The sequence below is a fragment of the Erpetoichthys calabaricus genome, chromosome 16 (genome assembly GCF_900747795.2).
Source record: "Erpetoichthys calabaricus chromosome 16, fErpCal1.3, whole genome shotgun sequence".
NCBI classification, from domain to species: domain Eukaryota; kingdom Metazoa; phylum Chordata; class Cladistia; order Polypteriformes; family Polypteridae; genus Erpetoichthys; species Erpetoichthys calabaricus.
Window position 1 is genome coordinate 12,791,007 of NC_041409.2, and position 16,465 is coordinate 12,807,471.

General features: G+C 36.8%; 1 protein-coding gene across 1 annotated transcript in view; it reads left to right on the forward strand.

Annotated features, from left to right (window-relative positions):
* The window catches only part of ralgapa1 (Ral GTPase activating protein catalytic subunit alpha 1), a 243,709-nt gene that overhangs the window by 164,989 nt on the left and 62,255 nt on the right, over positions 1 to 16,465 (forward strand). The window contains 1 exon segment of the mRNA XM_028821562.2: positions 11,196 to 11,354. Within this exon segment, the coding sequence (XP_028677395.2) occupies positions 11,196 to 11,354 (159 nt within the window).

The following is a 16,465-nucleotide window of genomic DNA, read 5'->3' on the forward strand; positions in this document are numbered from 1 at the left end:
ATCTTTATCTCTATTTAATGGCACCTTTATTGGTTTCAGTTGAATCACAGTACTAGAAGCCTGACAGGCCATTAGATTTTCAAGAAATGTCTTTTTTGTTTATCTCAAACTCTTATAGACACATTGTAATTAAGGAACATCTTTTTCTTATATGATCAACTGTAATAAACTGCTTTCTCTTTTGATACTTTCCTTGGCAGAATGTAATAAATTCCATATTAAACAATAATGGGTTCAGCTCTGCCTTATTCTCTGGCCTTGTAAAACAGTTAAGTATAAACAATACAATATCATTAAGACTGTCCCCTTTTTTCCTCATACATACATCTTACAAGGTGATAATCTGCTCAGTAGACCCATTAATGAGCACAGACAAGAATGCAATATAGAATCAGGGTGGGGAAGGCTTGACCTTTGAAGAGAGTTCAAGGAGTCTAATTGGATTAGATTGTTGACAGCTACTAAAGAGAAATAGCCTTGCCCGTGGCTAACCACCACCATCACAGTTTTTCTTTTATTTGGAAGCCTGGGTCAGAAAATACTGTAATATTGCAGATCATCAAGTAATGCTTGTTAATAACCAAGCAGTATGTTGCCTTAAGGATGACATCCATCTAAGTACACGAAAGCATTTTTGTTGTGTAGTTGTGTTCTGTCACCGATTTGCATTGTCTGACTGCTTTAATTTTGTTACGCTTAATAGCCTTTTTAGTATTCAAATGATGCATAAGTACAACCCAGCCTTCTGTATTTTTAATATTTGTTGCTGAGTTCATCATCTGACAATTTTTAAGATAAAAGGCAACTTTAAAAAAAGAATACAGCATACATATAGCAGACAATTCTCATACCATCCTAGTTTCTTGAGCCTGAAAAAGCAAAGAGGCTTTAAGTATACATTTAAATGTAGTGGATGTAAAACACAAAGTAAAACCTTACCTAAATGCAGACATTTTGTTGATTTAAAAGCTGAACTTAAGATGAAATAAGATCTTATAACTAGTAATTTTTAAGTGAGAAACAAATGGGTAATTTTCAGGGAAAATAAAAATAAAATGGCTTGCATTTCCTTAGGTGGATAATTGTACATGTTATGTTCTTTGAGTGATTTGTTTTAGATTGGCACAATCACAACTTTTGGTATTTAGGCCAGAACCATTTCCTTTGGTCTCATGTAACCATACCACATACAGGTGCTGGTCATAAAATTAGAATATCATGACAAAGTTGATTTATTTCAGTAATTCCATTCAAAAAGTGAAACTTGTATATTAGAGTCATTCATTACACACAGACTGATGAATTTCAAATGTTTATTTCTTTTAATGTTGATGATTATAACTGACAACTAATGAAAGTCCCAAATTCAGTATCTCGGAAAATTAGAATATCAATTAAGACCAATGCAAAAAAAGGATTTTTAGCAATGTTGGCCAACTGAAAGGTATGAACATGAAAAGTATGAGCATGTACAGCACTCAATATTTATTTGGGGCTCCTTTGGCCTGGATTACTGCAGCAATGCGGCGTGGCATGGAGTCGATCAGTCTGTGGCACTGCTCAGGTGTTATGAGAGCCCATGTTGCTCTGATAGTGGCCTTCAGCTCTTCTGAATTGTTGAGTCTGGCGTATTGCATCTTCCTCTTCACAATACCCCATAGATTTTCTATGGGGTTAAGGTCAGGCGAGTTTGCTGGCCAATCAAGAACAGGGATACCATGGTCCTTAAACCAGGTACTGGTAGCTTTGGCACTGTGTGCAGGTGCTAGGTCCTGTTGGAAAATGAAATCTGCATCTCCATAAAGTTCGTCAGCAGCAGGAAACATGAAGTACTCTAAAACTTCCTGGTAGACGGCTGCGTTGACCTTGGACCTCAGAAAACACAATGGACCAACACCAGCAGATGACATGGCACCCCAAACCATCACTGACTGGAAACTTTACACTGGACCTCACGCAACGTGGATTCTGTGCCTCTCCTCTCTTCCTCCAGACTCTGGGACCTTGATTTCCAAAGGAAATGCAAAATTTACTTTCATCAGAGAACATAACTTTGGACCACTCAGCAGCAGTCCAGTCCTTTTTGTCTTTAGCCCAGGCGAGACGCTTCTGACACTGTCTCTTGTTCAAGAGTGGCTTGACACAAGGAATGCGACAGCTGAAATCCATGTCTTGCATACGTCTGTGCCTGGTGGTTCTTGAAGCACTGACTCCAGCTGCAGTCCACTCTTTGTGAATCTCCCCCACATTTTTGAATGGGTTTTGTTTCACAATCCTCTCCAGGGTGCGGTTATCCCTATTGCTTGTACACTTTTTTCTACCACATCTTGTCCTTCCCTTCGCCCCTCTATTAATGTGCTTGGACACAGAGCTCTGTGAACAGCCAGTCTCTTTAGCAATGACCTTTTGTGTCTTGCCCTCCTTGTGCAACGTGTCAATGGTTGTCTTTTGGACAACTGTCAAGTCAGCAGTCTTCCCCATGATTGTGTAGCCTACAGAACTAGACTGGGAGACCATTTAAAGGCTTTTGCAGGTGTTTTGAGTTAATTAGCTGATTAGAGTGTGGCACCAGGTGTCTTCAATATTGAACCTATTCACAATATTCCAATTTTCCGAGATACTGAATTTGGGACTTTCATTAGTTGTCAGTTATAATCATCAACATTAAAAGAAATAAACATTTGAAATACATCAGTCTGTGTGTAATGAATGAATCTAATATACAAGTTTCACTTTTTGAATGGAATTACTGAAATAAATCAACTTTGTCATGATATTCTAATTTTATGACCAGCACCTGTATACCCACAAGATTTTGGAAAGTTTTTGCAAAATTTGTAAACTAGTTTTTTTTTGTTCTTTGTTTCCATCCTTCTGCTCTTCCCCAGTGGTAAGGCTGTTGTACACTACAATAAATTATTATATTCTATTGCTGAAATGTGCTTCTGCAGCTGCTTTAAGGTTGCCATTGGCCTATTAGTAGCTCTTTAACCAGCTTACTACATGCTTGGTCATCAGTTTTGGTGGGACATTCTGACCTTTGCAAGGTTTTCTTTTAAGGAGTAGCTCCAAGAACCTTTAAAAAGTATAAGATATTGGAACAACTAACCTATTAGCTTATGAAATGTTTTATATTTATGGTGACCAAAACTAATGTCCTGCATTTCCCTTAACTGTCCTATATATCAGACATAAGTGTCATTTGTCATGCATTGTAAATATGACTCATTGCAGAAATTATGTACCATGGATGTTGTTAAACATAATGTGCAGCTAGCTGTACATTAATCACCAGTCACAACAACTGTGTTTGATCACTTAAGAACTAACTAGTCTAGTCCCAGAATATTTGAGTACTCAAGTCTAGGTCAGTACATAGCTTGCCAGATAGCTCTCTTCAACCATGTATATACAGTGGGGCAAAAAAGTATTTAGTCAGCCACCAATTGTGCAAGTTCTCCCACTTAAAAAGATGAGAGAGGCCTGTAATTTTCATCATAGGTATACCTCAACTATGAGAGACAAAATGAGAAAAAAAATCCAGAAAATCACATTGTCTGATTTTAAAGAATTTATTTGAAAATTATGGTGGAAAATAAGTATTTGGTCACCTACAAACAAGCAAGATTTCTGGCTCTCACAGACCTGTAACTTCTTTTGTAAGAGGCTCCTCTGTCCTCCACTCGTTACCTGTATTAATGGCACCTGTTTGAACTCGTTATCAATATAAAAGACACCTGTCCACAACTTCAAACAGTCACACTCCAAACTCCACTATGGCCAAGACCAAAGAGCTGTCAAAGGACACCAGAAACAAAATTGTAGACCTGCACCAGGCTGGGAAGACTGAATCTGCAATAGGTAAGCAGCCTGGTGTGAAGAAATCAACTGTGGGAGCAATTATTAGAAAATGGAAGACATACAAGACCACTGATAATCTTCTTCGACCTGGGCTCCACGCAAGATCTCACCCTGTGGGGTCAAAATAATCACAAGAACGGTGAGCAGAAATCCCAGAACCACACGGGAGGATCTAGTGAATGACCTGCAGAGAGCTGGGACCAAAGTAACAAAGGCTACCATCAGTAACACACTATGCCGCCAGGGACTCGAATCCTGCAGTGCCAGCCGTGGCCCCCTGCTTAAGCCAGTACATGTGCAGGCCCATCTGAAGTTTGCTAGAGAGCATTTGGATGATCCAGAAGAGGATTGGGAGAATGTCATATGGTCAGATGAAAAAAGCTCTACTCGTCGTGTTTGGAGGAGAAAGAATGCTGAGTTGCATCCAAAGAACACCATACCTACTGTAAAGCATGGGGGTGGAAACATCATGCTTTGGGGCTGCTTTTCTGCAAAGGGACCAGGACGACTGATCCATGTAAAGGAAAGAATGAATGGGGCCACGTATCGTCAGATTTTGAGTGAAAACCTCCTTCCATCAGCAAGGGCATTGAAGATGAAACGTGGCTGGGTCTTTCAGCATGACAATGATCCCAAACACACTGCCCGGGTAACGAAGGAGTGGCTTCGTAAGAAGCATTTAAAGGTCCTGGAGTCGACTAGCCAGTCTCCAGATCTCAACCCAATAGAAAATCTTTGGAGGGAGTTGAAAGTCATGTTGCCCAGCGACAGCCCCAAAACATCACTGCTCTAGAGGAGATCTGCATGGAGGAATGGGCCAAAATACCAGCAATAGTGTGTGAAAACCTTGTGAAGACTTACAGAAAACATTTGACCTCTGTCATTGCCAACAAAGGGTATATAACAAAGTATTGAGATGAACTTTTGTTATTGACCAAATACTTTTTTTTCCACCATAATTTGCAAATAAATTCTTCAAAAATCAGACAATGTGATTTTCTGGATTTTTTTTTTCTCATTTTGTCTCTCATAGTTGAGGTATACCTATGATGAAAATTACAGGCCTCTCTCATCTTTTAAAGTGGGAGAACTTGCACAATTGGTGGCTGACTAAATACTTTTTTGCCCCACTGTACAAGAGATCACTTAAAGTTAAAATGGAAGCCCTCAGATAGAGAATGTCCAGCCTACCACTTCCATCTAAAAAAGAACACTTTTTAATTCTGCTCTTATAAATTACACCATAGAGATCAGGAATGCTGGCAATAACAAAGGTAACTGGAACTGATATAAAATTAGTATGTTTAGTGGTTTGAGTTCCACTAGGTGATCAGTAGTGATGAGCAAACCCAACAAAGTTTGCATTGCTATGAAAAATCACAGAAATGTTCAGAAACTTTGCTGAACTCTGCAAAATGCATTAAAATCAATGGGGAAGTAGGAGTTGAACTAGTTCTGAGCAAATTATACTGCTGGAGTGGGGTCTTTTAAATGTCTCTGAGGGCTAGGGAAGCACCTGCCAACTATGCTGTACCAGTTATTGTGGCCAGTAATGTGTTTTGACCGGTAAGGCATGAATGTTCTCACTACCCGGACCTAAACAATAAAAAACGCAGACTGAACAAATGCTTCAAATTAAATTCAACATATGACAACAAACCAGCAATAAGTAAATAAAATATAGATTATTGTGCTCACACGGTTTCAATCTTGTGGCACACATTAACAGTGCCAAGATGTGGCAGCATAGGACTGGCTTGTTCCATTGATTGAAGTCACAGCTCAGGGCTCAGCTGGAATGTCTTTTTTTGTTTCTACACTGTGTGCTAATGCCTTTACTTTTTTCTTTCATTAAAAAAAAAGAAATGCCTTGTAAATATTAATAAATCCTTTGTTGTTATTATTTTACTGGATCTTATTTTAATTTGAGGAGGTGGAGGGCTCCTTAAAGACTTATTTTGAGATCATGGCTGGTGCATGGCTAATTTTGCATTCAAACTGACAATGCAGCATTAGGAAAGCTAGCCAGTGGAGTTCATAGGGATTAATGTTATCCAGTGGCAGTACTCCTCAAATGAAATTACTGCAAGTTTATTATTTTATTTATTTATTTTGTAAATGCATGCATGATTCGGCTACATTACTGAACAGGTTGTGGCATCAGAAATAGCCATGTAGAAACCATGCTTGAAAGTTCTGCACATGGCTGCTACAGCTTTATGTCTCGCTGGCCTCACAAAGCTTCATAAAGCCTCATAGGGCACTGGTGAAAAAAACATTCACTTAAGCCGGGTGCCTGAAGAATTTGCAGAAAAATATTTGGCAAGCTAGTTCATCATGAACACAGCATATTTGCTGCAAAAGCACTTTCACAAGTTTTGACTGTCAACACTAGTGATCAGCCTGTTTGCCATTTGCAGCTTTCAAATGCATAACGGTTGATATGTACTATACTAATAGAATCTAGGTGAAAGACTTGTGTGTGTTCTCTTAGTGAAAATTAAAAAAAATAAATAAGCCACCCAGAAAAGCTCAAAATTATTAAAGGTATGTGCAATAAAATGGAAAATACTGAAAATGTTAAGAAAAAGCAGTACACCAAGACAAGGAACCAGCTGAAATCCATTAGTACTTGGAAAGTAATTCCATCTCCTATCTAGATGGGCTATAAAAAGGTATTTTGATACCAAGGTGTCACACAAGAAACATCTCATGATTGGATTGGATTGGATTTACTTTATCGTTCAACCATACAACAAGGAGTGCACAGCTGAATGAAATTGCATTTCTCCATTCTCAATGCATGAACATAAATATAGAGACAAGTGAACATTATACATCAACAGATAGACATAATAGACAGCATAAACAGACAGAATACATGTATAATCCAACAGACAAATTGGTGAATCCACAGAGATAACCCTGACCCATAGACCTTTGCATCCTGATTGTTGCAAACCATATCAATGGAACTGGTTACAGACAAATTTTAAAACTTCTGAAACTTCTAATATGTTCCATTGGTGCCAAAATCTGCAAGTGGAAAGAACATCATAGCACCATCAACCAGCCACACACAGGAGCTCCTCCTAAGATTTCTGACCAGGGAGTCGGAAGGATGGTCAGAAGAGTAGCCTAAGAGCCAAGGACCACTCCAAAAGAGCTCTAAAAAGACTTGATGGCAGCAGGTACAATTGTTACAGAGAAAACAATAGGCAGTGCATTTCACCGGCATGGCCATTATGCAAACTTACCCCGCAAGACTCATTTATAGTTTTCTACACAACATTTGGACTAGCCTATGAAATACTGGGAGAATGTAGTCTGGTCATCTTTTTGGCTGTCATACTACACACCATGTTTGGAGGAGAAGTGGCACTACATATCATCTGAAAAACACTATACCAACAGTGAAGTTTGGAGGTGGAAGCATCATGATGTGGGGCTGTTTCTCATCTCATGGTACTGGCAGACTTTATGTAATTGAAAGAACAATGAATGGGGCCATGTTACTGAGAGATTCTTAGGGCTCGTTTATACTTCACGCTCAGAACACGTACGCGCCCGCATCATGGCTGCTCAGAAATTAACACAACGCGTACGCGAGTTGCAGTACCAGGAAAAAGTCGGGGGGCACAGTGTGATAATGGTGGAATGTGACGTCAGAGTCTCTGGTTACTATCTACATGTGACAGAAAGCCGCTTTGTGGATCCTATGAGATCGATGTGCAATGCTTGCTGGAATGGACAAATCCCTGGATTGATGGATTTAATCATTAGACATCCTTTTCAGTGATATTGCGGTAAGGTGTCATCGGAATTTAATGTGTGTTCCAGGCAATTCACAACACAGCGAAGCCAAACCTGTTCTCACTGTGATGATATCTCACACTGCCACCTGGTGGATTCCTCCAGATTTATGTAAAGTACGCTCTCAAGTATAAACAGTAAAACGCTTGCGTAGCAGGAGCGTCCTCTGCAGCATGCATTGTGTCACATGAAGTATAAACCTGGCCTTAAAATGAATCTGCTTCCATCCACCAGGATGATAATGAGACATAAACGGACCTTCCAGCAGGACAACAATCTAAAACATATAGCAAAGGAAACTCTCAATTGGTTTCAGAGAAAGAAAATCATGTTTTTATAATAGCCCAGTCAATCACCTGACATAAATCCAGTTGAACATTTGTGGAAGGAAGTAAAGATCAGGGTTCACAAGTGGAGCCGCCAGAATCTTTTAATATTTAAAAACAGTCACTTCAGAAGATGGGTCAAAGTCACAACTGAGCACTGCAGGCGATTGGTTTCTTTATACAGGAAGTGTCTTGAAGCTGTCATTACAAACAAAGGCTTCCCAACTAAGTATTAAATTAGTGTGTTCAATACTTTTTCTTTGTGTCATTCCACTTTATTATACATATACCTTTATTTATGGCCTTTAGTGTTGTGAATTCGTTATATTTATGGATTTCTTGAGTTAATGTCTGGTGAGAATTTCATGTGAATAACCTCATACTATACTATTACTATATATTGTGACCACCAAGGGGGCACACCAGCTCCCCAAACCCGACATGGACACAAGTCCAGCACAAGACGCACCTTTTAATCAGCTATGGTAAGCACTTTCCATCCATTTCTCACCAATGTGCAGTACAACAAGCACAATATTAACAGCAAACAGCACTTCTTTCTTTTCTGTCTGTTCTCTGTCTCTCCTTTCACCACCACTCCTCCTCCAGCAAGCTTCGTCTTCTCCCTCTCAACTCAGGCTCCCTGAAAGAAGTGTGGTGGTCCCTTTAATGCTGCACCCGGGAGCACTTCAGGTGGCCCATCAGCAGGATCCAGAAGTACCCCCAGGTACGGTGGAACCCCAACATAGTAGGGCTCCATCGCTCTTGCAGCATCCCCTGGTGGCACCCACGGAACCCATCAGGGCAGTGCTGAACTCCATATCCCATGAAGCCCTGTGGGAATCTGATGCACCGCTGCAACCCAGAGGGGCTGCCATCTTGCGCCACGGGAGAGGTAGAACCCTGAGCATGTCCGCTCCCCCGGTCCTTCCATTATGGGGGCATCTTGGCCAGGAAAGGGACTGTCCATCACTATATATATGAAATTTCAGTAGAGACAGGTAGAATTCTGATATCATTTGAATTTCCTGATACCTTGAGCTTTAGCACTAGATAATAAAACTATCATTAAACTATGCAATTTCTCTATTTTGTTTTTCAACACATCTCGTGATACTGTTTAAACTTGAATAAATATGCATGTTGATATCTCAAAGATGTTAAAACATTTTTGTCATATAGTAATTTTGTATACCTTTCTTTTTATTTTAAACATGTGTGTGTGTGTATTGTGTGTGTGTGTGTATATATATATGTGTGTGTGTGAATGTAATTACCCCGATCTACATGCTGTCAAATAAACGAACCACACGCCGTGTCGCAACGTTAGGGGCATCGCCTCTGGCGCTGACGTCCGAGGTACGATTCCCGAGAGGGAGTGCAGTGGAGTGTGTACACCTGACGAGCCCAGAATGAGGGCGAAACACGTGTCGTGTACTCTTTGCATTTATTTGACAGTAAACTATTTCAACCATTCTATGATCTGCTCCTCACAAACTGAGGGCACCGTGGCAGATGTTAGCAGATTGCTGGCCAACCACAAGCGTTACCTGGTAGGTAACCACCCATACAATCAGATTGTGACACAGACTTCGAATGCCGTGAATTTATATATATATATATATATATATATATATATATATATATATATATATATATATATATATATATATATATGTTACCCTATCAGTTGACACAGTGTGTTATGAAAGTTTTTTTCATAGTGGTTTATTATCCACAAGGCATGATTCTGAGCATCATTAAAAGCTATTTTTGTACTTAATGTGCAAGCAATTCACCCACTGGATTTTGAGGATGGCTTAATCTCATTGCATTTTTTTAGAACACATTGTGCCGACTCCAGCAGATGTATAAAAGATTTTCTGTAGTAAGTTAATGATACATCGTTGTTGTTTCAGCTAAACAATATATACAGGCTTAATTTTCCCTTTTAATCTACTTATATGTGATAGGCCATTTCCTATATTTGTTGTTTTGTGCTTGACTTCATGCATTTCACTGCATAATGGAAACCAAAATATACTAGCAACAAAGTAAATAGTAAAACAAACTATCATATCAAAAGTCATATCAAGCATCCAGAGCTGGTGTTAAATTGTCCTTCTCAGATTGTTAATAATTTGATTCACTCATTCACTGTATACTGATGGGAATCTGCATTCCAAATAGTACATTTTGTAATTGGCTTATTTTGAGCTAGTTGTAAGTAATACGCCTTTTCGATTCTGCTTATTACAATAGATTAATACGTCATAATCTTGATAATCAAAATAATGATATAAAATGGAGATTATTTTTAAATTGGACAAAATGTGTATGGTCAGATTAGTGTATTTTATATTTAAGGTGGATTAGGTTTTGAAATATAGGTATTACTAAGAGGCCTTTTTCACTTTATTTCCATATAATGTTGTAAACTTTGTTGCATTAGTTACATTTACAGAATGTTTTTTAGTATGTATGGTTGTTTTATTCAGTTTTAATCCTTGCCTCATCCACGTAATCACAGTACTTGAAAGCATCTTATATATTAAGATGTGTCACTTTAAGAAGATTAAAGAAATTTTTTAGTATAAAACCTAAATTATTTACGATTTGTTGCTTATATTAAAACAATATGATTAGATTTTTGAAAAAGGAATTCTTGTTTCTGTTTTTCATCCTTCATTATATTAATTTTGTGGTACTGTATCATAGAAAAAAATCTGCCTTCAAACCATTTGGTTAACACAATGTATTTCATAAGCTGGAACAATGATCTGGAGGATGTCTCTTAAACGTGCACAGCACATGGCAATAATGTATCTAAATTCAATTTGACTTGTCCTGCTGGTTAGGATTAAATGAAATTTGACCCAAAGGGAAATGCCATAAAGAAAGAAAGATAGCAGATAAAATTTGCTCATATCATTTTTCACAGGAGAAGTTATTCATTGCAATATGCCAAGAAGCTTTTGTTCAGATTCTTTTAAAGTTTCAAAACTCCATTTATAAAGTAATAATTTTATTTGTTATGTGGTTCATCGCTCAAGTATAGGTTAATGTTGTAAACATTATTTGTTTATTATCTAAGGTCACCAAATTTAACTTTCACTTTTGGGATAAATATTTGTACAGTTTGTGAAAAAAGAAAATCTAAAAGGCTGAACAATTTTTATCTCTTTATCTAACTAGCTTAGGCACCTAGGAAATGATGAAGTACACATTGTCTGGTCAGAACATACTCGAGATTACAGAAGAGGAATAATTCCAACAGAATTTGGGGATGTTCTTATTGTAATATATCCAATGAAGAATCATATGTACAGTATTCAGATTCTGAAGAAGCCAGAGGTAGGTCTATGCTTATCACTTTACCGAGATTCACTTTTATTTGCAATATGAGGTGTTTTCTCTTCAATCAAATGCCATTGTTAGTGTTTAGTCATTTGCCAAGGCTGGCTGAGGCATGTGTCATATTGCATTAGTACTTTCAGTCATACCCATTATTGAATGTAGCTTTCAGTCACATTCTGTATGGAATGTAATTTTACCAATTACTTGTGCAAAGGTTTAGCTTCAGTAAATTCATAGGTCTGAATATAGATGTTTATGTGTTTATTTACTGTAGTTTTAAGACACTTTTCAAATTGCACTAACAGTACAAATAACAATTGAGATAAGTATCACAAATCACAGAAAAGATTACTGAATATTAACAGAAAAGCAATGCTGAAATTCCCGCTTTATGCAAGTTGTGAATTTCTTGCCTTTTGAAGTTCTTTTTTGTTCTTGAGGAGCCCCCATGTCATGTTTATATGGTTTAGAGCAGTGATTTTCACCTGGTGTCAGGTATGCCGCAAATTTTTTTTAATTTGAAAGACTTATTTAAAGAAATATGCAAATTTTACACCATTTTATATAATTTATATATCACTTTAATAATATTCATATACTGTATGTGAAATATAATGCAATAAATGTGTAATTTAATGCATTTGTAACCAGTTTACATGTTTCAACTTGTTAAAAGTTTGCATACTAAAAGTAATTTTGTATAATCAATTTATATGAACATTTACTTCAATAATTTACACATTATTATGTTGCATGCATACCATGATGTCTAATTATTCCAATGAGCGTGTCTTATTGTCGAGCACATCTAGTGTCCTTGTTCCCCAGCTAGGCCACAGCTGAATTTGTTCACGCATACACATGCGTGATTATAATAATAATAATTCTTTACATTTATATAGCACTTTTCTCACTACTCAAAGGGCTTTGCAAAAACCAAGAGACGCAAACCCATGATTGCTTTCCTGCAAAGCAGCAGAGCTAATACTGCCACCTGCTCAAAATACAAGTAAAAGCACCTCATAATTTTGAGTATTATTTTTTTTATTGCAAGGTATAAATAAAAAGTTTCAAAAAGATTTTTAAAAACCCACTTTGGAGCAAAAAGGGTAGATAATTATTATTATTATTATTGTTTTTGTAAATCATTCAACATTATACCTATTTTTGTCAGATTGGCAAAAAACATATTCTTTTGGTGTGCCGCAGAATTTTAGTAATTAGTTTATATGTGCCGTGAGATGAAAAAGGATGAACATCGCTGGTTTAGAGACATGAAATATTGATTGTTAATGCAAATGCTTAGCCAGCCTTCTAAATTTTCTTTCCTCCCAAAAAAAACCTGAGGTAGTTTTAGTTGTCCATGTACTTTTTTTAAGACTTATTATTGTTTAATAATAGCTTAAAGTAAAATCAAGTCCTCAAACTGGAATGCATCAACCTGAAGCTGTCCAGATTATATTTAAATTTTGGGGCTTCTGTGTTATAAAATTTGCACTTTGTGTACCATGCTGATAATATTAGCTTGCTGGGTTAACTGACACCAGTTGCATACACATTGTAACCCTCTATTACAGTCTCTGTGTTTCCCTGCCACTTCATCAAATAACCAGTCAATGTTTATTTTGCATATTGCCATCAATAGAATACACCAATGTAGTGTGCTTTACAAAGTGGCAAGAGAGCATTCCAAAATACACCGTAAACACAAGAGCTTTTGCAAATGTGTTATAATTAAAGCTCAGATGTACACAAGTAAAGGCTAATTGAATAGTACATATTAAGCAGTTTTTGAGCACTCCAGATATCCTCTGTTGCTGTTTATAGCATCTAAGATGGATTATGCTACTAAGGTATTCTAGCTTGTGCCTGAAGACATCATAATCATGACTGAAGACCTTCCTGTCTAATTTTGCCTTCATTTTATTTGAAAGTTGGAGTGGTATCTGCTATTTACAAATACAATCCTACTAATACTACATGGTATATAAAATCTGGTTTGTTAGTTTTGACGGCTCTACCTTTACTTTATCAGTTTATCTTGCACATTTTTGATGTGCTCCTTCCTTTATATATAATATATGTTAGTATTGTGTTGATTTTAGTTTACAGATTACTTTTCAGTATAGTACTAAAAATATAATCTTGTTTACTTTGAAGTGCTGTATAAAATTTATTAAATTGATAACACAGGAATTTGTAAAGTATATATAAATTGTAGTCTGAACAATAAATTGAAAAGTTTGCTTATTGGTAATTTGTCTGTAGCTTTTAGCTTTCACATTTTTATTTACATTGAACCCTTAATGGCTTGATGCTTGTTAAAGTTTAGAAAATTTGTGCCGAATGCATTTTTAAACAAAGATGTATTTTTTATTATAAGTGAAGAGGAACTTAAGTGAAACTAATAAGCAGTAAATGTTAGCGTTTCTGGTACCTTTCCTCAAAGTACTCCATGAAATTTGTTGTATATTTTTAGCCCTCTTATAGAGAAATACCTTACTTTGAATACATTGTTTTATTGAGCTTAATAATATTTTGCCCATACCAAGGAGGCAGATACATTTATACTTTATTAAAAAGTGTGCTGTTTGGGGATTTTTTTAACATTGCATAGCATAGGATGTCCATCTTGATATTTGATAGATCACTATTGTAGCACCCTGCATGGAGGGAATCTATTGTTTTATGTATAGCCATATGAAACAAATTTTCTTGATTAGTATGACTTTTCAAATGAAATCCACTATCCTGGTAGAGTGTACTTTCAAGCATTAAAGTAGAATAGGAAAGAAGGGAGTTATAAAACATCTAAAGGGCTTCTCTCAAAAATATGGGGGTGTAGAGTTGATTTTGTTAAGCCATTGCATTCACTGTGAAGTAGTATCTTGTTAGTTTATTAACACAAATGCTTCATTTCAGTACTTAATTCATTTGTATAGGATAATCATAACTCTGTCACAATGTACTTTCTAAAAAGCAAAGTAGTTGTCCTTTCTCAAAAGGTAAAAGCATTCCTATTTATTAAGTATACTGTACATAATGCTGTCTCTGTCTTTTCACTTACTGTACCAGTAGGAATTTAAATTAGCATAGAGAGGCTACTTTAAATTACAGCCCCAGTAGGTGCTTCCTATTTTCATTTGTTGTGTAAAATAATTATTAATGCCAATAAAGCTTGATAATTCTTGGTGTTATTTTATTGTTCACACCTTCCAACAGTGTCATTAAATGGGGCGGGGGGTCATCCCACTCTTGGGCAGCTGACTAAGGTTATTTCTTCTGGGCATTTCCATATTAACTGGAAACTTCAATCAAAGTGTTAAAAGTTATGCAATGGTAAATACAAGAAGGGTCTTAAAGGTTAAATGTAAGGTTCCGATTTGAACATTTGACTGTATAGAGGTAGTGGCAAGCATAACAAATGTTTGGGAAGCTAAGCTAGTATTTCATGCCACACCTGCTGTTAGATTTATAACATTTACATATGCACAAAAGAGGCATGTAATGTGTGTACACAGCTTTCAACGCAAACTTGGGGATTTATAACATGTATATTTACAGTAACTCTGACCCATGTGAATCAGAATCACTTTATTGCTAGCATGTGAAACATACCAGATTTGACTTTGGTTAGGTGCAAAACATGAGATACAGTAACCCAACTCAAGACAACATAATTTCAAACCCATCATTAACCTGACACTGTGCAAACCACTTTACAAATAAAACAATTTATTGATCAGAACAATAACAAACTTCAATAGTTAACTCAAATAATTAAAAAAAAAAACTATACAAAATAATATAGATATCAAATAGTACAAGTTGAGCAAGTATGAAGTATTTATAAATACACAAACAGCACAGGTACCAGTTATATGTTGCTAAAACAGGAGTAACCCAATGTAAGTTGATTTAGGATATGTACGCAAAATTTGAGAAACTGAAAAATTATGACACCCTTGATCACGTAGGGAAATGCATCCAAACCAGTTAAATGTGGACTCCTGCACAAAGTAAATGTTACCACTGGGCTGTTATCGTAAGCAGTTATTTTCTATTAATGTACAAGCCACCTGTGATACCAAGATGAGACTGACAAACGTTATAGCTCGGTGGCCTGATTCAACTTGTGATCCATTTATTTTGAAGCAAAGTAGCTTTGACAGACGTGACGGTACTTATCTGTTGTAGCTGACTTATTGGTAAGGTAACCAGTTGAACCCTCATTTTTTCATATGGCCTGTACTTTTCATTGTAACCGCAGTCTTGTCATTATATGTGCTAGCTAATAGTAGCTACCTGCTTGGACAATGTTGCCTGACTGTTTTCTCAGAACCCAGAGAAGAGGCGCTATGGTGCCTTGCGCATTCAGTTGCAGGGTACAGCCAGATGCTGTTGAATGCAGGTGGTCGGGTCATGATGCGTCAGGAGGGAGGCTACTTTAATAGCCAATGAAGTTCTTCAGCATTGTGATTGCATATGTCCGAGGTTGATTAGCATGCTACAACTCAACCGGGAAGAGTTTTAGGTGTGTTCGTGTAAGCATATTTACAAGACGATTGTGATTTATAAAGGTAAATTGCAATGAAATGTGCATATGCCATGGTTTTATAAGTCATTTTTTGGGAGTACCCATATTTCCTGTTTGTTAACATGCAAAGTTCAGTAAATGAGACCCTTGGTCTGTTATGGCAAAGTACTAAAACACAGCTCTTAGACTTGACAATACCAGTATCACATTCAGAAGCTACTGTTAATGACTTAATGTCCACTGAACATGACAGATTTCAGCACCAAGTCTATTTTAAAGCTTTTTTGTGCCTGCCTGTGCACCCTCAAGATACTCTGCTGTTTAACAGTTAGTGATCCATTTGAAGAAGAATGTTTCTCTGTGATCTGCCAAATGAGCCAAAGAAATTAATTACAGTGGGAGACTGCATTTCACTATGTTAAACAGAAATGTAGGTTCTTTCAAAACCCTTTACTTACCAGCAGTCAGTGCATACTCATGGTACATATAAAGGTTATCTCGAGAGTTTAATCTTGTTTAAGTAGATTAAACCTTTCTGTACATTGTGTTATTTTAAGTTATAGTTTAGTCC